A 25,375-nucleotide genomic window follows, 5' to 3' on the forward strand; every position below is an offset into this window, starting at 1 on the left:
AAAGAATGATGAGAAATAGAGATATTAAATTCTCACCAGTCTTGCAATGTTGAATATCTATTTATGCTTGCTTCTATATACATATATATATATATATGCCAGATAACATGGCTTAAATATTTGGCATTCTATAATTTCCCAATGGTCAAACTGAATCAGAAGAAATTAATTCTTAGCTTGCTCGCAAATTCCTGTCCCCTTGGGCTGTTGCTCATTTACAAACATCATTCAATCAAACTCCTGCAGTGTCACTTTGGTGCCGTAACATTAAAGGTAGAACAATCAAAAGTATAATTAAAGCACTGTGAATTTAAATATTGTTCTGCTCATCAAATATTTTCTCCCTTTTTCTTCATCTTATCCATTTGTATTCTTGTAACATGAGTTTTACTTTTCTGTCTTTTATCTACTGTAACTTCCCCCTAAAATTTAAGTTTCCAATATTGTAGTTACTTGGGTAAAGTTTTCCTCTTGATGCTCTGTGCAGTGAAATCACAAGTGCTGTTCACTCTGATTTTGTCAGTCACAGCTCACTTACCAGAGATGCATTGGAATCATTCTTTAACAGTTTTAATGCCTTGAGAAGGAAGCAATCCCATAAATTAGAGAGCATGTAAAACAGTAAATGTCTGTGACAGTAGAATGGCAAATGAAATGATTCAAAATTTCTGAGCTTTAAAACAACTATATTTGCATAAGGGTATATACAAAACATGTAACTATACTATCTTTTCAAGATGGTGGCTGCTGAGATGATGTTTCCTCAAGTGAGGTTTTCTAGAACTAGGGGGCATAGGTTGAGAGCAGAGTTGTCCATTAAAGATGGAGATTAGAAGATTTTTTTTCCTCTGAAGTTCGTGACTCTTTGGACTTCTCAACCCATGAGAACTGTGGAGATGGAGTCATTGAATACATTCAAGTACACAAATGATAGATATTTGAACTACAAGGTATGGGGAGAGAGGTACAATGCCCAAAGACAAAAGACAATGCAGATTTGTTTTTAGGTACAAATAACTGACCGAGGTGTAGGATTTGGACTAAGAACTTAGAGGCATATGTAAGATCCAGGCAGGGTGCTGTGGTTCTGCATTAAATCTGGAAGTTTTGTTTCAAATGTGGCGATGTGTACTTTACGACTTTTAATGGTTAAATGTTAAGTGATGGAGGCATTTCCTGTCTGCTTAAAGAATGGAATCTAAATTTACATCAAAAGACGTTCTACCATTTATATATCAGACATACCAAACTAGAGCTGAGGAACTTAATTTCAAGTAATTAAATAAACCTGGAATTAAAATGCTAGCCCCAGTAATGGTAACCACGGAATCACTGGAAGGTTATGAAAACCCAACTGTTCCACCAATGTCCTTCAGGGAAGGAAATCTGCCAAACTTACCTGGCGTATATGTAGCCCACCAGTATGGTTGGCTCCTAACTCCCTCCTCAGTTTAGGAGAAATTAGAGATGGGAGCAACGTCCTTTGCTGGCAATTTATCCATCGCTGGCACTTGCCAGCAATTGTCCAGCCCCAGGAGCCAATTAAACAAAATACTGAAGTGCCAGAATACATATTAGAGAAATATAGTCTCCGAAGCTGAATTTGACCCTTGCTCATTAATACTTTTTTCAATATTTTAGTAAGAATAAATTTGATGTAATTACTCCCTATTGGCACTTGATTTGCCATCACATTCTTTATGTATACATTATTAAAGGATAGCTGAAATGAAACTTCCAACGTCAGTGATTTTAAGCATCTGTTTTGAAGGATCTGAAGAATCTTCCTCATTAGTCTAATTGCTTCTATGTCAGCGCAGTATCCATCTTCCGATCTGTCTCTCGGGGTTGACGACGATTTGCTCCCAGGCCAGTTCTATGGGTTCTGAAGTGACTGATGAGGCCAGTGTGGGAGAGTGAGCAAAGAAGTCTCAGATATATGCTCAGATACAGCATAGGGAAGTGTGGGGTTATGGACTTTGGTAGGAAGACTAAAGGTGTAGACTATTTGCTAAATGGGGAGAGAAATCAGAAATCAGAGGTGCAGAGGGATTCAGAAGCCCTTGCTCAGGATTTCCTCAAGGTTAACTTGCAGGTTGAGTCGGTAGTAGAGAAGCCAAATGCAATTTTAGCATTCATTTCAAGAGGATCAGAATATAAAAGCAAGGATGCACTGCTGATGCTTTATAAGGCATTAGTCAGACCGCATTTGGAATATCGTGAGCAATTTTGGACCTCTTATCTAAGGAAGGATGTGCTGACCCCGGAGAGGGTCCAGAGAAGATTCACAAGAACGATCGCAGGAATGAAAGGCTAAACATACGAGGAGCATTTGATGTCTCTGGGCCTGTACTTGATGCAGTTCAGAAGAAGCAAGGTGGGATCTCATTGAAACCTACTGGGTACTGAAATGTTCAGATAGAGTGGACATGGAGAGGATGTTTCCATTAGTGGGAGAGTCAAGGATTTGAGGCACAGCCTCGGAATGAAGGGGCGTCCCTTTAAAACTGAGACTAGGGGGAATTTCTTCAGCCAGATGGTGGCAAATCTGTGGAACGTGTTGCCATGGAGGGCTGTGGAGGCCAGGTCATTGGGTACGTTTAAGGCAGAGGTTGACAGGTTCTTGATTGGTAAGGGGTTACGGGGACAAGGCGGGAGAATGGGATTTAAAAAAAAATCAGCCATGATTTAATGACGGAGCAGACTCAATGGGCCGAATGGCCTAATTTTGTTCATATATCTTATGGTCTAAGAAAGATTGAGAGAAGTGTTAGGGCAATAACACAACCTTGTTTGATATTAGTTTTCACTGAAATTGGCTCTGTTGTTGATCCAAATGTTAGAATCATAGCTATTATCCCATTATAAAACAAATGTAAAATGTGATGATTTTCAGTGGCAGCCATAATATGGAGGGTGTTCCACAGTCCTTTGTAACTGATGGAGTCAAAGGCTTTAGTAAGGCGGAAAAAAGGTCAACTGTAGTAAGTAGTACTGCTCGCTGTACTTTTCTTCAAGTTATCACACGGTAAAGGTCATGTTTAGTGTGTCTCTGGATGGATGGAATACATATTGCAATATAGGGAGTATATCTTTGGCCAGTGGGACGTGGTGGTAATGACTTGGTCTCGCTGATAGCAGGGAGACCCTTCTGTAGACCAGACCCCTTTTGGTAAATGGTCATTCTTGCGTTATATCTGTGGTCCTTCAGTGTGTCCTTCTATTCCCACATATGACTGAACTGACATGACTAAAGCTCTTCACTGCCATGTTGGGATAGCAACTGCTCCCAAGGCCTGCAACATTGCTGATTAGCCAAGTAAATTGTTAATCTTAATTATGCATTGACCATTTTAAAACTTCATTATTTTACCTGGTCACCTGTACTGATAGCTACCATAGTAATTATTGGTAATTAAATTACATAGCATTGCAGGAGATCATTTGGCCCACTGTGCCTGCTCTGGCTCTTTGAAACAGTTGTCTAATTACACCTAATACTGTGCTCTATCCCCATAATCCTACAAAATGTTCCTTTTAATCTGTTTACCCATCTACATTCAGTTTTATCTCCCTTGTATTTGCCCAATTCACAGGTCTCCCACCGTCCTCCTCAAATTATTTATATTTCTTGCATTCTGCAAATTAGTTAGTGCCTTTAATGTGTACTTTTTGTACTGAATACTATTTCACACTTGAAAAAGCAGAGAGAATCTGCTCACTGTTTCTTTACCAACATTCCTTTGCCGTTATGTAGTCATTATTGCACAGAAAGAGGCTATTCAGCCTATCAAACCTGTATTAACTCCTTGGAGAGAAGTCTGCATTCCCTTCTCCTATTCCTTATAGCCCTGCAAATTATTCTTTCTCAAATTTCCTATCAAAATTTGGCATGTCCCCTTTGACCCTCACCAATTTTTATCAATGCACCGTAGAAAGCATCTTATCTGGATGCATCATGGCTTGGTACAGCAACTGCTCTGCCCAGGACCGCAAGAAACTGCAGAGAGTTGTGGACACAGCTCAGCACATCACAGAAACCAGCCTCCCTTCCATGGATTCTGTCTACACTTCTCGCTGCCTCGATAAAGCAGCCAGCATAATCAAAGACCCCACCCACTCCGGACATTCTCTCTTCTCCCCCCTCCCATCGGGCAGAAGATGCAAAAGCCTGAAAGCACGTACCACCAGGCTCAAGGACAGCTTCTGTCCTGCTGTTGTAAGACTATTGAATGGTTCCCTAGTACGATAAGGCGGACTCTTGACCTCAGAATCTATCTTGTTATGACCTTGCACCTTATTGTCTGCCTGCACTGCACTTTCTCTGTAACTGTAACACTATATTCTGCATTCCGTTGTTGTTTCTACCTTGTACTCCCTCCATGCACTGTGTAATGAATTGATCTGTGTGGACGGTATGCCAGACAAGTTTTTCACTGTACCTCAGTACATGTGACAATAAAAAAAAACAATTTACCATTTCAGGTTGAGACCCTGCATTAGGACTGAGAGAGAACAGGAAAGATTGCACACTATATAGCAGTACATTGGCGGTGGGATAGAAGATGGTAGGTCAAAGGTAAAACCAAATGGGGAGGGGATGATGGGTTGATGGAATCAGGTGGGGGAGGGGAGTGGGACAGGAGCTGGTAGGTGATACGTGGAGCCAGGAGGGGAGGGGATGACGGGCGAGTGGAGGAAAGGAACAGGAGGAATGAAGACAAGGAACAAAAGAGTGAGTGTGTGTGGGAGGGAGTGCACTGGGGTGTGGGTTCCCTGAAACTGGGGATCCAAATTCCAGCCTTTGCAGTCTCCTCTGTCTCCCTTCTGTTTTTACTACCTTAACAGGCAGTGAATTCCATATCACAACTAATTTTATATTCTTGAAGTGAAAAGCTTTTCCTCACGTTTCTGTTGTATCCATTGCTGACTTTGGTCCTTGAACTGTCTGCCAATGGGAAGCTTTCCCGACGCAGATTGGGCGACCGCTTCGTCGAGCACCTTCGCTCCGTCCGCCGCGACAGCCAGGACCTCCTGGTGGCCGCCCACTTCAACTCTACATCCCCCTCCCATACCGACATGTCTATCCACGGCCTCCTCTACTGCCACGTTGAGGCCAGACGCAGGTTGGAAGGACAACACCTCATATTCTGCCTTGGGAGTCTCCAACCTGATGGCCTCAACATTGACTTCTCTAATGTCCGGGAACCCCACCCCTTCTTTGTCCCCCACCCCCCAGTCCTTTGTCTTCCCTTATTCCTGTGGCTCCCTTCCCCCACCTTGATGGTCTGCCCATCTCCCTTCCCCCATCTTTTAGTTCATGGTTCACTGCCCTCTCCTACTGATTTCCTTCTTTATCAGCCCTTGGCCTCTTCTACCGATCACCTCTCAGCTTATTACATCATCCCCCCCTCCCCCACCCACCTACCTTCCCCCCACTGACCTGGACTCACCTATCACCTGAACTCACCTCTCCTCTGCCTGCGTGTGCTCCTCCCCCTCCCTCCACCTTCTTGTTCTGGCTTCTGCCCTCTTCCTTTCCAGTCCTGATGAAGGGTCTTGGCCCGAAATGTCGACTGTTGATTTCCCTCCATAGATGCTGCCTGACCTGCTGAGTTCCTCCAGCACTTTTTGTGCATTGCTCCAGATTCCAGCATCTACAGAATTTTTTGTATCTCCTTTCCTTTATTTATCCTTTATAACTAGTTGTGATGATGTTGTATACATCTCTCAAATCTACTCTTCTCCTTTTATGCTCGTAAATTTCTTTTGGCAGTGAAAGTGCCTCGCTGTTTTGATTTCCCATAAAGCAGCAGCTTTCTTCCACTCAATAGGATTCTGCTAAATTTGGGTTGGGAACAGTGTGAAAAATCACAGGGAAACTTCAACCTGCAGAGACCTGTTAGTGGGGTGAGCAGTTTGAAGAGAAGGGCTGTGATGATACAGCTATATCTGCACACCCATATATTCAGTACAGGGGAATGTAATCTAATTGGATTTTCCTGAAGGGCCTTAAGTCTTCTCTTTCCAGTTGCTCTGGATATGAATGCACATCAAATTAATGTTGAACAAGTCAAAGCTTTTCAATTATTTCCTCGGCTTGTTGGCAAATTTGTCTTACTTTTTGTTTTAATTTGAAATGTATGTGGCAATATTGCTTAAAAACAATTGTAGTAAATATTAGCAGAGAGAAAAAAAGTGAAAGGTAGATTCATTATCAACCGTCCAGTTGGAAAGAAAACAAAATATTCATTTTAAATGAAAGAAAGTGCAGGAAATATGTCAGGCAACAACACAATTTCTATTAAGAAAAATTGACGAATGAACATTGCAGACCTACAGTGTAACTCACACAAGTCCACAATTTTCATTTTGGGTTCCTCCGTGCATCTAACATGTAATGCATAGAGGATTCCAAACCTGTGGATTGGCTTCCAATGACAGCCTTACCAACACTACTCACAGCACATGAAGGAAAAGGTTTACATCTTATGAGGCCTATTCAGTAGCATCTGATGTAACTGTTTGACATGTTCTAGGCTCTAAGAACACTAAGCCTAGCCATTTAATCTTCATGGTTCAACCTCTAGGACACCATTTTGGATATGAAATTATCTGTAGGAACTCATGTGACTTTAACTCAATCAGATCATCATCCAGTGCAGATGAAAATTCTTTCTCTACTGTAAATAGCACCTGGTGGTGGAAAACTCAGTAACTGTTGCATTATTCTCAAATCTCAAATTTCTCCCATTGACACCCAGGATTGAAAAGCATTTAAGCTGAGCAGAACCCATGTGAAGTATTGTGGTTATGCACAATTGAATGGAAAAAGGTGGTAAATCAAAATAATGGATTTCTGCAAAGCTCTAAAAATAACCGACAAGATTTATTTTGCCCTATATATGATTTTTTTTATATAAAAAAACTTTAATAGAAGTCAGAAGCTTGGCAAAACAAATGCACACACCACTTTTGCCTTGGGGCCTTTAATGTACACTATTCTGAGAAACAACCAATGAAAAATAAAAATCATTTTTGCTCACAGCAGCTTTGGGAGATGTGAAAATATCACCACAACAGTGATAAATATCTGAGAGTAAAATAAAATGGTTTGAGAGGATTTGGCAAAAATAGGGCAACCTGGCTCTGTAAAGATATAATTTGATTTGCTTAATAATGCCATAAGCATTGCGGATTCTGCACAGTAAAATCCATTTGTGTCCAATTCAGTGACTCTGCTGGAAGGATGCCCAAATTTTCAAACACTTCACAAATTTCAGATCCCTGCTCCCAAAGTAGAAAGTGAGAATCTAAATTTAAATAGAGGCCTTGCATTTGTCTAATGTCCAAAATTAAATTACTTAAGAAGCTTGTAAGCTCCACAGCACAACATGCAAAATGCAGCCCAATGGTGCCTGTGCTCATTCAGAAAGGTTACAGAAAGTCAAACAAAACCAGGAGAAAATATTGAAAGACCATAAAGCTCTAGCTTGTAAATTACCATATTTATAAGGAGGAAGGTATAAGGGGGATGTCAGGGGTAAGTTTTTTTTACACAGAGAGTGGTGGGTGCACGGAACGCACTGCTGGCAGAGGTTGTGGGGGCAGATACATTAGGGATGTTTAAGAGACTCTTAGATAGACACATGAATGATAGAAAAATAGGGGGCTATGTGGGAGGGAAGGGTTAGATAGATCTTAGAGCAGGATAAAATGTCGGCACAACATTGTGGGCCGAAGGACCTGTACTGTGCTGTAGTGCTCTATGTTCTACGTTCTATTTGATCATCAAGTTGTAAAGTATCCTGGGACTTGCAGTTCAAGTTTGAAATATCCCCTCTGTAAGTGAGAGTTGTGACTTTTAATAATAACTAAAATTCCCAGGTTATGCGGCTGCAACTTTTGTACACAAAATTTAGTCAGAGACCTCCTTTTGCTGTTAATGTGGTCCTTCATTATTCCTTTCAGAGATGTTAAAAGGTTTTCTCCCCCTTATTGCTCAGTCTTAAAGCTGCTACAGTACTCCACTGGAGTGACAGTTCTTCATCGGGACATTCAGAAGTGAGTGTTTCCAAGCTGTTCAGTGTATGAAGCAATGCAGCCAAGTCAATCCTATCCACTTTATACACTTAGCCACACACATTTCTAGTAGGGATATTAGTCAGGAATCATGTCTTAGATGTTGAGACCAATGTCTGTGAATTACTGCTGCTCTCAGAGTGATGGGGTAAGTAAGTCAGTGGACACCAGTGATCGTGGGGGTGCAGAAAAGTAACCACTTTTTGGGCTCTGAATTCCTTTGAGACTAGCATGGCAGACAGAACGTACTTGGTCATTGCAAACCAGTGTGCCAGATAAAGACAGGGCAGGGAAACAAAGGACTGCAGATGCTGGAATCTAGAGGAAAAACACTATGATGCTGGAGGAACCCAGCAGGCCAGGCAGCATCCGTTTTCTCCACGGATGCTGCCTGGCTTGCTGAGTTCCTCCAGCATCATCATGTAAGGACAGGACAGTCTGTGTTTGAGGCATAATTAAGCTCCTCATTTTCATATCAAAAAGCCTAATGCTTGTCTAAGAAACTGTTTAGCTCAGAACCAGTCTGTGTCAGACAGATGTGCAATGAACCAGGTTTAACGGCTGCACTGGGCAAAATCCAAAGGATAGCTGTTGCAGTAGTGTGGAACAGCCATGATTCTCTACATCCACATCCTAGAGCCAGTGTTGCCTTCTATCCCACCAAACCATCTCTGGTCTCCCAATCCTTCATCCCTTAACCAATGAGCAAAAAACAAACTGCTGGAGGAACTCAGTGGGTCAAGCAGCATCTGTGGGGGCAGAGCGATGGTCAACGTTTTAGGTCAGACCCTGCATCAGGACATCCCTCCACCTCCACAGATGTTGCCTGACCCACTTCCTGCAGCAGTTTGTTTTTTTTGCTCCGGATTACAGCATCTGCCTTCCATTGTGTTCCTTGTGAATCCCTTAACCGGTTGGCCTTTTCTACTCAAACTAACTGCCCTCTAGCTATCCCTGTCCTGTGTTACCCTCCAACAATACTAACAGCTCTTTACAACCCAGTCGGCTTCTTTCACTGTGCCCCTTTCCTTATTTAAACAAGGTGCTCTGATTGTCAGTCAAACTATTTCTTGCCATCTTCAAATGGAAATGAGGTCAGAAACACAATGGGCCTCAATAAATTTAGAAACATTGATCTAACCATCACCACTCACTGTGTGAGAATTATCATCATGAGGTTCAAATCAGCAATGCACAGTTTTATAGTTTTCTATATTAAGGCAAAGGAAAAATGCTGGCCTTTATGTATGAAAATCTGAGTTTAATATTGTTTCAAAGCAGTGAAGTTCAGGTCATTTTATCAGAATATCTACGATTCTATGGCCAGGGCCATTACTGGACTCAAAGCATAGTGGCCACAGTCACTTCTGGACTTGAAGCAGAATGATCATGTTCATATCTGAACTTGAACAATTTACGTATGCTCAGCACTGCCATCAATTGCCGGGTATAACCTTTTGGCTAATATAAATGGCTAATATAAATGGTTAAACAACCCTGAAGTTCTGTGGAATTCTTCCGATTCTTTGCCAAATCTTCAGCAGGGAATCAGTGGAACCCTGAAAGAAATGGTGTGAATGACTGGTTTGGGTTTTATCTTGTGGTCTGCTGAAATCCAAGAGCTAAGCCCCCATAGAAAGAAATACTTAAACCTGCTTCATTTGTATACTTGGGGAGCCATAGAAATAATAACTTATAAATTACTCCTTTCTTTGCATAGTTTAAAAGTTTTTTAAAAAAAGACACACGAGTCTAAAATCATCTTGATCTTAGACTTATTTTGCAACAAGGCTTTGCTTCAGTGGGTTAGCTGGCCTATTACACAGTGCTGCTATCTCCAATTTAATTCCTCCTATCCATTAAGCAATACTGTCTAGAAATTAATTTTACATGTTGCGACAGCTCAAATATGGAATTGTGAACTTCACTCTTTCAAAGCAGAGCAACTGTCATCCTCTCGAGAGAGTGACATATGAATTCACAATCCCATAATGCACACGTCTAGGTTCTGGCTGACTGTGTCTTCACTTCCAGGTAACTTTCACTGGAATGCAGAGTCTCTAATGGATTGGATTTTGTAATGGAGTAGTGCAGCTTGCATTTCACAAATGAGAAAAGGTAAAAGGCCACTATTACTTGTGCTGATTAACAGTGCTGAGGAAGTGCAATGTACATTTATGTTAGATCTGCATAATAATTGGAAATGTGATGCATAATACTATTTTTGCTGACTCAACCAAATAGAATCTCATCCTAATAGACTAAAAGAAAATTATGCAGACTAGAAGGAAATTACAGTTGTAAAAAATATATTTGGATATTAGGTGGTTCAGCTCGGGTGCTCAGACAACACTGGAATTAGCAAAATGTGAAATTCCTGTTCATATGGAAATACATATATATCAGAGGATCAGTTCCAGGAAAGACGGGAGAAATGGAACCGACACAACTGTCTTCAGATGTTCATTAATTTTCAAATTTTGGAATAAACTAGGTTATTCCGTGTGTCTGTTAGAGTAATGCTTAGTTTGAGTGCTGAATGGAATCTACCAGCCAAAGAGATTAAACTTATTTTAGGAAATAAATATATGGTGTTTATCTGTGTTTTGTCATGCCAAGACAGTGAGGCCATTTAGGTGAATATGCAGACTCAGATATTACATTTATTTTTATTTTATTTGACACATCCAGCGACTTTTGGGCTGCTGTATGTGTCAAATGCAACATGTGCTTTTAATCCAATTTATTCTTTGGAAAGAGAGACTTAAAGATGACTCTTCCAAACTAAGACAGTAGAGATAATTCCAGGAAGCATTTCAGTCTAGTACCTAACTTAGTTTAAAATTCCCTTTACTCATATAGAATAAGTTGCGCTGAGTGCAGAAGGGCTAGGAAATCTCTCCCCATAGAATTCAACGCCATTCACTCTCTTAGAACATATGGCTATTCTTTGACACAAGGCAGTACTGCTCTAATACTGAAACGTTATCATTGCTGGGTTCTATGGGGAGTAAAGTGATCATTGCTATTTTAGATGCTGGACAAGCAGTACAGTGAACACAATCATTCTACAATTATAATAGGGCCTAGGTAAGACCATACAGGAGTACTATGTGCCACTTTGATAGCCTTACCTAATGAAGTATGCTCACCAGAATGATTCCTGGAATAGTGGGACTGTCATACAAGGAGAGATTGGGTTGATCAGGCCTTAGTGAACTAGAGTTTAGGAGAATGAGAGATCTCATTGAAACGTACAACATTCTGACAGGTCTTGACAAGCTGGTTGCAGGGAGATATCTTTAACTAGGGATCACAGTCTCAATTTATAGAGTAAGACCTTTAGGAGTCGAGCAGAAATTTCTTCAGTCAGAGGGTGATGAACCTGTGTACTTCTTTACTACAGAGGACTGTGGAGACCAGTGATTCATCTGCTTTAAGAAGGAGAAAGATTGTGATCGTGTTGAATGGCAGAGCAAGCTCAAAGGGCCAAATGACCTACTGTTTCAGATAAGCAGGAACAGGTCATTTGGCCTATTCCAGGAATGTGGAGCAGTATGAATATGGTTATTTCTAGGCTAGTAACAGAGTTGCAACAATCATTCCTGGAAGAGAGTCTGAATGAACTCGATCATTCCTGGATTACGTACAATGCGAACATGGTCATTTGTAGGTCCAGAAGATCAGTAATACAATTACTGCCTCAGCAGCAATGTGAAGACATCAGCTCTGCTCCATAATCATTGCTGGAGTAAGGGCAATGCCAACAATGTCATTCCTGCACTGGTAGCAAGTTGCACGTGGTGCCCAAGTGTATTAGTCATTGAACTGCTTAGCCAAGGCATTTTTGGAATAGGAGTGAGTCTAATCGAAAGCTGTGTGTGTTGTAGGAATCTATGTGGCCCTTATCACCTTTAAGGATCTTATAAAAACTGCTGGTTCATAAGTTGGCAGATATTCATCACATATAGTCATAGTCACATGATGGACCAAAGAAACAACCTGCAATCTCTTCTCATTCTCTGTGGTGCAATAAACCTTTATCACCTCCAGAAATGAGTAAAACAATTGTGTTTCTGATTACACTAACTGCTTGGGAATCAGTTCACAATTAAAACATTGTTTTGATTCTACTTTCAATACATTTGAGGAGAGGGGGAGGGAGATTCACACTTCCAACACTGTAAAGCTAGTAAAATGACCTGTGTGCCTCAATGTACTAGTCTCCTAGAGATATGCCAAACCTAAAGGCATTTATTAACAACACAAATAAATCAAGCTTGAGTTAAGTTTACAACCAGAACCACAAATGGTCATATGCCAGTTTAAAGCACTGGAATTTTAAAAAGATCAACTTTTATCATCAAATATACCCCACTGGAGAGCATGTATAATCTGTCAAACATATTAATTAAATTCCAAGATTGTTTCAGATCCCTCAAAATTATTCAGTACCTCAGAGTATTTAAAGGCATCTTGCATTTATATAGTGCCTCTAATATTGTAAAATCACGCAAGTCTCATCTTCTTTTAGAGGAGCTTCTGCCTATCCTTTAGAACACAGCAGTAATTATCCACCTTTCAAAGGAGTTACTTAACTCTGTTTTTGCTGTGATTGTATCATAAAACACTACAAAATGGTGGTAAATTCTCTACTATAGGGTTGTTTGATGACCTCATTCAACTTGTTCAGCAAGACTTCAAATATAAGACCAATTCAGCCAGCTTTGTAAGAACATTCAATAACCGTTGGGCTCCAAAGACAATAACTGCCCGAAAATTGATGCCAATGGATTTGTCTATAGTCCATTGCCAGCTGATATTTGTTTGAAACTAGTTAATGCTCAAGAACTGATGAAAAACACCATGATGCTGGAGGAACTCAGCAGGCCAGGCAGCATCTGACCACGGACGCTGCCTGGCCTGCTGAGTTCCTCCAGCATCATCGTGATTTTCATCTAGATTCCAGCATCTGCAGTCCTTTGTTTCTCTGATGCTCAAGAACTCATTATAAAACAATTAATCAGTTCAGTTTAATTTAGGTTATTTTCTTCTTTTTTGAATCAAAAATCTCGCATATTCAGATAATCAGACTATTCCCATTCATCACAACAATGAAGGATGTCCCATCTGTGCTGGCTTTCAGAGAAATCCAACTCCCTTACTTATTTCCCAGTGACCTGTTCACTCTCACATACCCATCAATACCTCATTCTCCTACTACTCACTTGCACTAGGGGCAATTTACAAGAGCCAATTAACCTACCTACCAGCACATCTTTGGGACCTGGGAGGAAGATGAAGCACCCATTGAAAATCCATGCGGTTTCAGGGAGAATGCGCAAACTCCACTGCGGTCAGGATCGAGCCTAGGTTGCTGGAGCTGTGAGACAGCAGTACTAACCGCTGTACCACCACTGTAGCCTTTACGTTCAGTCTAATCAAGTACCACAAATCTCCCAGTGCATCAGCAAAACCAGCCCCCCTTCCATTTTTGTTAAATCAGCCGTCTCCATCCACGCATAAGCCCATCTGCTGCATGTCCCTCAACCAGGTTTTTTTTAAAATCTGAGACTTAACTACTTGAATGCTTTCCTAAGTCATGAGGTCTCATTCCATCTTCCACCATCAAAGGTTGAACTGATTCCAAAACTCTGCTGCCAAGTCCCATTAGCTGATCAACACTACACTGCACTACCCGATGACCAGGTTGCTTCCTGGTTCCCTCTGTAAACCTCTTCCAACCTTTCAAAAAAATCCAGGCTGATCCAACTTTTACCCATCCTGCCTTGCCTCCAGATCACCTTCATGACACTGTCTTGGCCCTTATAGAGCTTCCTCTCTGAATCATTTGTTAGTGCTACTTCCTCCCTTTAAGATCCTTTTAAAATCAGCTGTAATGACCAAAACCAGAGGTAAATTGTCCTAATGTGTCCTTTGTTGGTTCAGTGTCAAGTAGTTGTTGAATATTCCTTGAAACTTCTGGATTGGCTTAAAAGTTCTGCTAGCTCACTAATGCCCATGGGGATGTAGTCATCGAGCCATACAGCACAGAAATAGGCCGGGATGTCCTGCCGACCATCTAAACTAGCCCCATTTGCCTGTGTTTGACTCATATCCCTTGAAACCTTTCCTATTCATGTACCTGTCCAAATGTCTCTTAAATGTTGCTATTGTACCTTCCTCAACCACATAGCTCATTCCATGTATGTACCAATACCAATACCACCCCGTGTGAAAAGGTTGCCCATCAGATTCCTATTAAATCTTTCCCCCCTCACCTTAAAGCTATGCCCTCTTGTTCTTGATTCTCCAAACCTGGGGAAAAGATTGAGTGCATTCACTCTACCTATGCCCCTCATGATTTTATACACAACAATAAGATCACCCCTCAGTCTCCTATGCTCCAAGCATGCCTAGCCTGCCCAAAGTCCTAGCCTGCCCAACCACACTCCCTATAACCCAGTCCCTTGTGTCCTGGCAACATCCTCATAAATCTTTTCTGCACTCTTTCCAGCTTAATGGCATCTTTCCTGAGCAGGGTGACCAAAACTGAACTCAATATTCCAAGTGCAACCCCACCAACGTCTTGTACAATTGCAACATAACATCCCAACTTCTATACTCAATGCCCTGTCTGATGAAGGCCAACATTCCAATAGGCTTCTTCACCACCCTGTCTACCTGTAATGCTACTTTCAGGGAACTATGTACTTTGAGGTTCCGCTGTTCTGCAACACCCCCCAGGGCCCTACCATTCACTGTGAAAGCCCTACCTTGGTTTGACTTCCCAAGATGCAATACATTGCACTTATCTGAATTAAATTGCATTCGCCGTTCTTGGCCCACTTATCCAGCTGATTAAGCTGTATTTCATGATAACCTTCTTCACTATGTACGACACCACTTATTTTAGTGTCATCTGCAAGCATGCTAACTATGCCTTGTACATTCTCATCCAAGTTGTTGATATAGATGACAAACAACAATGGATCCATCTCTGACCCATGAGGCACATGACTAGTCATGGCAAAAGAGCTGGTCATTGACTTCAGGAAGGAGGGGATGGGTAGTGCACGTACTCCTGTTTACATCAATGGTGCTGAGGTTGAGACTTCAAGTTCCTGGGAGTGAACATCACCAATAGCCTGTCCTGGTCCAACCATGTAGACGCCATGGCCAAGAAAACGCACCAATGCTTCTATTTCCTCAGAATTTGGCATATCCCCATTAACCCTCACCAATTTCTACAGATACACCATAGAAGCGTCCTATCCAGATATATCACGGCTTGGTATGGCAACTGCTCTGCCCAAGACCGCAAGAAACTGCAGAGAGTTGTGGACATATCTCAGCACATCATGAAAACCAGACTTCCCTCCCAAGACTCAGTCTATGTTTCTTGCTACTTCAGTAAAGCACCAGCATAATCAAAAATCCCACCCACCCCGGACATTCTCTCTTCTCCCTCCTCCCATCAGGCAGAAGATACAAAAGCCTGTAAGCACGTACCAGCAGGCTCAAGGACAGCTTCTATCCCACTGTTATAAGACTATTGAATGGTCCCCTAGTATGATAAGATGGACTCTTGACCTCACAATCTACCTCGTCATGGCCTTGCACCTTATTGTCTTCCTGTACTGCTCTTTCTCTGTAACTGTAACACTTTATTTTGCATTCTCTTAGAGCTTTTCCCTTGTACTACCTCAGTGTACTGATGTGATGAAATGATTTGTATGGATGGCATGCAAAACAAAGTTTTTCACTGTACCTTGGTACATTTGACAATAATAAGCCAATTTACCAATTTAATTTGCAGGTTTTTCTTGGCAGCCCTTCTTAAATAAAGGCACAATATTAGCCACCCTCCAGTCTTCCAGCACCTCACTTGTTGCTAACGATGATGCATATACCTCAGCCAGGGTTTCCACAATTTCTTCTCTAGCTTCCCACAGTGTTCTTGGATATACCTGATCAGGCCCCAGAAATGTATCTACCTTCATACGTTTTAAGATGTCCTGCACCTCGTCCACTGTAGTATGGACGATCCTCAAGACACCTCCATTAACCTTCCTGATTCCCTAGTCTTCATGTCCCTCTCCACGGTAAAAACAAAGGAGAAGTATTCATTGAGGACCTCACCCATCTCCTGCAGTTCCACATGTAGATGTCCTCTTTGGTCTTTGATATTCTTATTCTCTCTCTCGTTGCTCTTTGTTTCTATTAATATACTGATAAAATCTCTTTGGATTCTCCTTAGTCTCTGCCAAAGCTATCTCATGCCCCCTTTCTGCTCTTCTGATTTCCTTATGTATACTCCCCCTATTCTCCTCAAGGGATTCATTTGATCCCAGCTGCCTGTACATGACCCATGCCTCCTTCTTCCTGACTAGCACCTCAATATTTCTTGTCATCCAGGGTTCCCTGCTCCTACCGGCCTTCCCTGGAGCAATGCGGCTCTAACAGTCAAGAAGGTTCACACCATTCGGGATAAAGCAGCTCACAGAACTGGCTGTCCATTCACCACCTTAACTTCATTCACACTCTCCACCACTGTACACTGTGGCTGTCAGCCACACACTGCAGCAACTCTCAAGCCCCAGTTACACACTGTTTAGAAGAACAAGGGAAGCAAATACATGAGAACATCACCACATGCAAGTTAGCCTCCAAGGCACACTTCATTCTGTTTTAGGATTAAATTAGTAATGCTTCATCATTGTCGGATCTAAACTGAGCAACATTCACCAGAAGACTCAAATGCTTCAAGAAGGGGGCTCACCACCATCTTCTCATGGGCAATAAAAGATGTCCTTAGCAGCAATGCTCACCGAACATAAAATGAATTAAAGAGTAGCATACATTTTTGAGCATATCACTACTGCTATTCTTAAATTATTAAAATCTATATCTTTGACTCACCTTTTGGTAACTGGTCCTAATTTGTCTATGAAGTGCCGTAGAACATCTTACTCTGTTAAAACATACTTTTTAAATTAAAGTTATTTTAAGCTGGATCTTAGCTTGCTTCACTTCTTGGTCATGTATCACAGTGAGAAAAATTGCGACTAGCCATAATAACAAGAGAAAGTCTCTTGGACTTTTGATAACCTGTTTTTTAACCATTAATACCCAGAGCAAAATATAGTTCATAACTTCTCCCTGTAACTCTATTTATGTACAGTACCGTTTCTGATAACACTAATGGAATTAAGACTTTGCTGGCATGTTATGTGTGAGATGAAATATTTCACATTGAAGCTGCTTGATATCTCGAGCACTCACTGTTCCTGCTGTGCCCAGTGACAGGTGATTCATCTGCTGGGTCAAGGGTCCCATCATACTGGCTGGCTGCATGGACATGGTGTGGTCCATTGTGGGCGTTATCACAGCACCCTGAAAGAAATTCAACAATTTGGTTTAAAACGTCTTGCATCAAAGCAGAATCCTCTTTATAAATGCAATTAGACATTTATAAATACTATAAATTCTGAGAAGCAATATGCTGCCAATCAGCCGATGATGAAATCTGCAGGTATTATCTCCTGTTCTCTTGTGTCTCAAGAACTTGTGAAGAGATGATTGGCATCTAAATCAGAAGCATCCATCAGCCGAAAAATAGTGACCCTAAACAAAGTAGCTTCACTCACAAAGTAAAATTGTATGCATTTATATTTAGGTATGTAAAGTTACACAGATAAAAATTTGATATTGGAGAACTGTTAATAATACTCTTAGATAGCCACATGAATGATAGAAAAATGGAGAGCTATGTGGGAGGGAAGGGTTAGATAGATCTTAGAGCAGGATAAAATGTTGGCACAACATTGTGAGCCGAAGGGCCTGTACTGTGCTGTAATACACAAAAAGACATATTTCACTGTGCGTTTCGATGTGCATGTGACTAATAAACAAATATCTATATCTATACCTATCTATGTTCTATTGTAAGTATAATCTAAAACCAGACCATGGGTGATGGTAGTAACATTCATCCTCTTGCTTCATCTTGCTTCTATTGCTTTACTGCGATCTTTCTAGGGCATTAATGACTCTTAATTTTATGCAGTAGGGCATCTAGTGGTCTCTGTAAGCGGCATGGTTTACCTTTATATGGTGGGGTTTTGGGTTTTTTTAGCAAGTTACTAAAAGCACAAGTTAATAACCTCACAGTGAGGGTAACCAGACATCTAAGACCAGACTGAACAGGGAAACTACAGCAGCTTAACCAATCAGACTGAAGACTTTAGAAAGTACTCAGTGCCAGGATTGAGAAGTGAGTGTTAACCTGAGTGGGTGAATTCAGTGTCAAACCAGGCACAAAGAGAAAATTAAGAGAGAAACAAAAGGATTGGATTAAGGAATTGAACGGTTCCCTTATATGATGAGATGGACTCTGACCTCACGATCTACCTTGTGACCTTGCACCTTATTGTCTACCTGCACTGCACTTTCTCTGTAGCTGTGACACTTTACTCTGTACTGTTATTGTTTTTACCTGTACTACCTCAATGCACTCTGTACTAACTCAATGTAATTGCACTGTGTAATGAATTAACCTGTACGATCAGTATGCAAGACAAGTTTTTCACTGTACCTCAGTACAAGTGACAATAATAAACCAATACCAATATCAAAATGAAAACAAAATTGTAAAGAAAAATATTGTAAATTTTCAAAATCTTGAACAATATCAAATATCCAGAGCTACGAGATTGCATATTTATGATTGTTAATTTTCAGTGGCAGTAAGTTTTAAGGTACTGAAATATAATCAAGTTGTTAAGGAATTACTTAGATTTGTAATTAGGCAAGATAACTTGCCACATTGAGTTTGGTTTGTTTCATCTGTGCAAATATAACTGTATCATACCGTTCAATGTGCGTCATTGGTGAGCCAAGGAGTAAAACAGTGTTTCAACAAAGCTAGTCTCTGAGCAGCCCAACTAAGAAAGTAACTATTGGACATTTGCATTTATCCACCTAGTGACATTAGCCTCATTATTTTGAGAGCAAAATCTGGCTGATTGGAACAGCTGGTAGGAACCTTCACCTCAAAGCCCAACTGCTGTGAGTGGACAGACAAGTTCAACTGGTTTGCTATGCTCTAAAAACACAGGCAGATGCAAAAAACTAAAAACGTGCACATTCCAGGCTGCAGGGTTACGTGCTGAGGGACGCACTGAAGCTCAGTGCAGCCAATGCAAAGGCTCTGTGGGGAAGGACCACAGTCTGGGCTCCTTCACAGGGGCTGAGTCAGGTGGGGAAGCCCCTCAAACAATGAAAGGGTGTATCACCCAAGGGGGCCACATGAGTGGCTCTGGTGCTCTGGTTTTAAAACAAAATAAGTCAGCACTATTGAATGTAATGACCATGAATGTAAAAGTTTTGCACTGTTTCTTTTATATATATTTTTTATTATGAATAAAGCCTATTTTTGAAATTAAAATTCTTCTCATGTTTTTCAAAATTTGATTCTTATGTTTTCACATCAGAGCTCTATTGACATTTACTAAAACATTCAGATCAGATCAATTTTGTCTTCTGATCCACATTATTTTCTAATGCATGTGACTTAAAGTGTTTTTATTCATTGCTCTTTTCCAGAAATCAAGTAGAAATTCCTTGTGACAAGTACATGTGAATCCTTCCAAAAACAATACTGAGCTCTACTGAGAGCTAATAACACAAGAGCCACTTGATCTCAAATGCAAGTAAAAACCAGAGAAAGCAAGTGGATCAGAACTATTGGTTGTATTCAGGAAATTTTCTGTAGTACTTAGATTACATTGTTATTTCAGTGGGTTGTCTGGGAAAATCATCAACCAATAGCTTTGGGAGCAGCAAGCTACAGTACTCTTTGAAAAAAGGTGGTTATTATAGCAAGATTTCCTTCAATATTAAGTTAGTCATGAAGATATCGGGCTAAGCAGACATTTTAATATTTATCTATCAAGGATCTAGTTAACACTGGTGTAAATCAGAATAGTTGTGGACCAGTAATAGACTCTTGGCTGCTGTCACAATGCATTTATACTGTAGAACCAGAATTCTGTGCTTGAACTGATAGTGCTCTGGGAATTGCTTCATTTATACTTCTGGATAGATCCCACAACATTGACAGCTGTGAAGGGAAGATGTCCAAGGGATTCACATGAAAGGACTGTTTGGACCCTTGGATGGCGGGAAGGGACAAGGTAAAAGGACAGATGTTGCATCTTCCACTGGTACATGGGGAAGTGCTGTGAGAAGGGGTTTATATGGAAGAGTAGATAGAGGTGAGGGGATGAGGGAGGGGGGCAAAGGATCCCTTCAAAATGCTAAACCAGGAGAGGAGGGGAAGATGTTTTCTGAAGGTGGGGCAAGATGATGGAAACTAGATGCGATTTCCATGCGGACGTTGATCCTTGCAAGAATGCAACGACTGCCTCTGCATGTGTGGTGTATCGATTACAGTTCTCGGTGGATTACTGAGGGAGGCTAACTACTCGTGGCTTCAATTAATCTGGACTGCTCACCTGTTCAAGGGAGACCTGTTTTTATCTTTTAACGATTCATGACGAAATAAAAATTCTCGTTGGCAACAGGATGAGCACAACTGTACAGACTGTACTTTCTGTCTGAATCATTATAAGATATCGAAGCACACAGTGAAATGCATCTTCAGCGTAGAGTGTTCTGGGGGCAGCCCGCAAGTGTTGCCACACTTCTGGCGCCAACATAGCATGCCCACAACTTCCTGACCCGTACGTCTTTGGAATGCGGGAGGAAACCAGAGCACCTGGAGGAAACCCATGCAGACACGGGGTGAACGTACAAACTCCTTGCAGACAGCAGCCAGAATTGAACCCGGGTCGCTGGCGCTGTAATAGCGTTACACTAACCACTACACTACCTAATGAATGCTGTTTACTTCCAAACTCAACCTTATTTCAATTATCTTTCTTTTTCTGGAAAACAGAGATCATGTTGCAACTTCAAAGTGTACCAGTATTGTATCATGCACAGTTATCCACTGACACCTTCCCAAATTGGCAACTCTCTTGGGCATTCTGAAAGCTGTCTGTAATGTTTTTCCTGCAATTATTACTGCTATTTATTAACAATCATCATCACAGCTGTGACCTTAATCTGAAAATGATCCTTGAACTGATTGTTCTAATCCATACATATTTCCTTTCGCAGTCACATGTTTGAACACTGATAATAAATAACAAGAAGACAATCATGGAAGCTCCCAATGATCATGCTTATGAGTTATGTTGACCTAAAATACTGGAAGGGACCAAAGGATAAACATGATTGCTCTAAAAAAAATTTCTAGCAGGCTGTTGGTACATTCCTGTACCTGGTTAATTGCAGTGGTCGTATAGGCATCAATGGCATAGCCAATGTGACTATAGACCGACCCTGTAAGCACTGCAATGTCTTGTCAACAGCATCACAAAACTCAGCTTCTAATTTGGGAATATTACTTGCAAAATAATAATTCAACTATGCCCTGCATATTTTCAGACTCACTTTATTATCCATAACCTAGGAAATTAACAAATGATTTTTGTATATACTTTAAAAGCAAATACATCTGCATTTTGTCAGCTTTCAATACTCTCAGGTTACCTGGGAGGTTTTAAGTAGTTTTGCCCAAGGGATGCATACATCTACATTTTCTAAGTATTCTTTGGTGTAGGTATCCATCTGTTCATTATTATTGCTCTCATTGACTCGATTATCTTTACAAACCAATCACAGTAATTATTTTGGCTGAACCTCAATTGTCTAATGCAGTAATGGGACTTCCCCCAACCCACTGAGGTTAATAGACATTGATGATCCGGTATTCCAAACGTAACAGAAGCTCTGTCATTGTGTAGTAATTAAATAAATATAGATCTAGAAATAAATATAAGTTGTTTGGTCATAATCAGTAATTAGAAAAAATAAGAAAATCAGAATCCTTCAGTATGATTTTCAAGTAACAAAGGAAGGCAAATGAATCACTCTTTAAACATGAATAGCAAAGAGAAGTCTTGTACTGCAGACAGTGTATTGTTGCACGGACTGAAAATGTTTTCATGCATACGTTATTGAAGTAAAAAAATGCATAAGTTCAGTTGTCCTTGTATCTTATTCCTGTGATTTAACACCTGCAGATTAGACCACTGAGGAGACAGTTTGATACTGCTGAGAACAGTAGCAAAGTGTATTTTTTTAAGGAAACGTTTGTTGCCCCAACACCCATAGATCTCTTGCGAAAATCTTTGCAGGTAACCAAGAAGGGTTGTCAGTAGGAGGCCTATCAACTCAGGCTCCAATCATGAACATTAATAATTTACTGAATCTACACAGCCCAGCGCATCACAGACACCAGCCTCCCCTCCTTGGACATTGTCTTTACCTCTTGTTGTCTTGGTGAAACAGCCAGCATAATCAAAGACCCCACCCACCCGGGACATTCTCTCTTGTCTCCTCTTCCATCGGGTAGAAGATACAGGTGCCTGACTTAAGGACAGCTTCTACCCCACTGTGATAAGACTATTGAATGGTTCCTTTATACAATGAGATGGACTATGACCTCACTATCTACCTTGCTGTGACTTTGCACCTTATTGCACTGCACTTCCTCTGTAACTGTGACACTTTACTCTGTACTGTTATTGTTTTTACCCGTACTACTTCAATGCACTTTGTACTAACTCAATGTAACTGCACTGTGTAATGAATTGACCTGTACGATCAGTTTGGAAGACAAGTTTTTCACTGCACCTCGGTACAAGTGACAATAATAAACCAATACCAATATCAATTATATTTATTGTTAATTTTCTAACTGCAGCTAATTATTATATTTGCCAGATAGTACATTTTAGAAATCCAGTACTACAGATACTTAACAGCGGGGCAGAAAGGAATGAGTATTCAGATTGGAAAGAGTAGTGTTGATGTCTGAATGAATTGTACTGTTTTTCATTCTCAAGTTATTCCTTTTATATAACCCTTCAAACCCTCCAAGAGGAATTGATGATTTCCCTCCTATGTCACACTTAAATGAAAACTTAAATTAAACTCTCGCCTCAGGTTTTCTCCATGAATAATTAATATTTAAATGTGACCAATGTTTCAATAATTTGGCTGAATTCTTTGGTAAGTAGATTTATTGAACATAGATGGTTACAACAATAATAATGCTTCAAATAAACAAAACATTGCTTTAAAAGAAACTAAAAGGGGTTTTAAAAATTGATGCCTTGAAGTTCGGTCATCCTGTTTACTTCAACTCCATGTAATATTGAAAATTCACCTTTCCCAGATCGAAGTGCAATAACTACTATTTCAATATTTACTGCACGACATCAGGAATTCCTGTTGTGAATGGCACCTGATGCAATTTCAGCATCAGACGAGCATCCAGTGATATAGTTGCCTCTGGATCAATCCATTGCTCAGGAAATGAGGCCATTATTGTCCTTTGAGGGAACATCGTGGTCACTCCTGGGACGATGGTGTTTACATAGTGTTGTATTGCACACAGATGCCATAGTCAGCCTTCATTCTCCAAACCCCCAACAATAAGTCTCATTACCTCCCCCCACCCCAATACCAGTATCAGGCTGATGCCCTGATTGTCCCAAGCTCCAATCCTCCTAACCCTAACCCAAGACCCTGGCCTTGATTGCTGACTGACTCACCCTAGCCTGGCCACTGATCTACCACAACCCCAACTCCCAAGCCCTGACTAGGCCTCTGACTGCTGCCTTCTCCTGAAGAATTCTTCAGCAGAAACTCAGGCCTGATCAGTTTTCATTGTGTGTTGCGTAGCAGGTGAAGGAGAAAAAAATGCAACTCTGGTTTAGTCTGCAGTGGTGCAGATGGTGAATGAGGCACCAGTCAAGGGGCCTGCTTTGTCCTTGGATGATGTTTGACCTCCTTGAGCCTCGACACTGCACTCATCCAAGCAAGTGGAAGGTATTCCATCTGACTCTTGACATGTCTTGGAGATGATGGGAAGACAATGGGATGTCAGATGGTCAGTCATTCACTGCAGGATACCCTGCCTCCGACCTGCTCAAGAACCAATGCATTTCTGTGGCTGGTCCAGTTGCAGTTCTGGTCAAAGGTGACCCCCAGGATGTTTCTGGTGGGTGTTTCGGCACCGGCAATGCCTTTGACTGTCAAGGGTAGGTGGTTAGGAATCTCAAGGGTCATTGTCTAGCACTTTGTGGCACAAAAATTGCTTGCCATTTTTCGGCCTTTGTCTGAATTCAATCCAGGTATTGCTGCAGACATAGGATGATTCATTTGCTAAGGATTACAGATGGAACTGAACACTGTTGAGCCATCAAGTCTCCACTTCTCTCCTATAATGGAAGGAAAGTCACCGACGAAACATCTGAAAATGGTTGGGCATCGGACACTGCCTGAGGAATTCCTGCAATGATGAAATAGGGCTGGGATGATTGTGTGGCAGACTGGAGGGTGTCTTTGTTTAAGAAGGGCTGCAAGGACAAGCCAGGGGACTACAGGATGGTGATCCAAACATCAGTGGTGGGAAAATTACTGGAGGGGGTTCTGAGAGACAGGATCTACCTGCATTTGGAAACCCAAGGACTGCTTAGGGATATTCAGCATAGCTTTGTGCATGGAAAATCGTGTCTCACGAATTTAACTGTTTTTTTTTTGAAAAGGTGATCAAGCAGATTGATGAGGGCAGGTCTGTAGATGTTGTCTACATGGACTTTAGCAAGGCTTTTGACAAGGTTCTGCATGGTAGATTGATCTGGAAGGTGAGACCACATGGAATCCAGGGTGAGCTAGCCAATTAGATACAAAATTGGCTTTGTGGAAGGGGTCAGAGGGTGGTCATGGAGGGTTGTTTCAAAGATTGGAAGCCTACGACCAGTGAGGTGCCGCAGGGATTGGTGCTGGTCCATTGTTGTTTGTCAACTATATTAATGATTTGGATGAGAATGGAGGTGGCATGATGAGTATGTTTGCGGATGACACCAAAATTGGTGGCACAGTGGACAGTGAAGAAAGTTGTGTAAGGTTACAACAGGATCTAGATCAACTGGGAAAATGGGCAAGGGCATGGCAGATGGAATTTAACTCAGACAAGTGTGAAGTGATGCATTTTGTGAAGTTAAACCAGGGCAGGGCTAACACAGTAAGTGACAGGGCCATGGGGAGGGCTGTGTAACAGTGACCGAGGGGTACCGGTAGATAGTTCCCTCAAAGTGGCAACACAGAAACAAGGTGAAGAAGGTGTATGGCATGCTTCTCTTCATTGGACAGG

The 25,375-nt window shown here is 41.2% G+C and overlaps 1 protein-coding gene across 11 annotated transcripts in view; it reads right to left on the reverse strand.

The window, feature by feature from the left end:
• LOC127570293 (RNA-binding motif, single-stranded-interacting protein 3) overlaps positions 1–25,375 on the reverse strand; it is a 950,275-nt gene that overhangs the window by 11,874 nt on the left and 913,026 nt on the right. For all 11 annotated transcript variants that reach the window (XM_052015693.1, XM_052015696.1, XM_052015698.1 and 8 more), the window contains one exon: positions 17,368–17,478. In XM_052015693.1, the coding sequence (XP_051871653.1) occupies positions 17,368–17,478 (111 nt within the window). The remainder of the gene's footprint in view (positions 1–17,367; positions 17,479–25,375) is intronic.

The sequence above is a fragment of the Pristis pectinata genome, chromosome 5 (assembly GCF_009764475.1).
Source record: "Pristis pectinata isolate sPriPec2 chromosome 5, sPriPec2.1.pri, whole genome shotgun sequence".
Lineage (NCBI taxonomy): Eukaryota > Metazoa > Chordata > Chondrichthyes > Rhinopristiformes > Pristidae > Pristis > Pristis pectinata.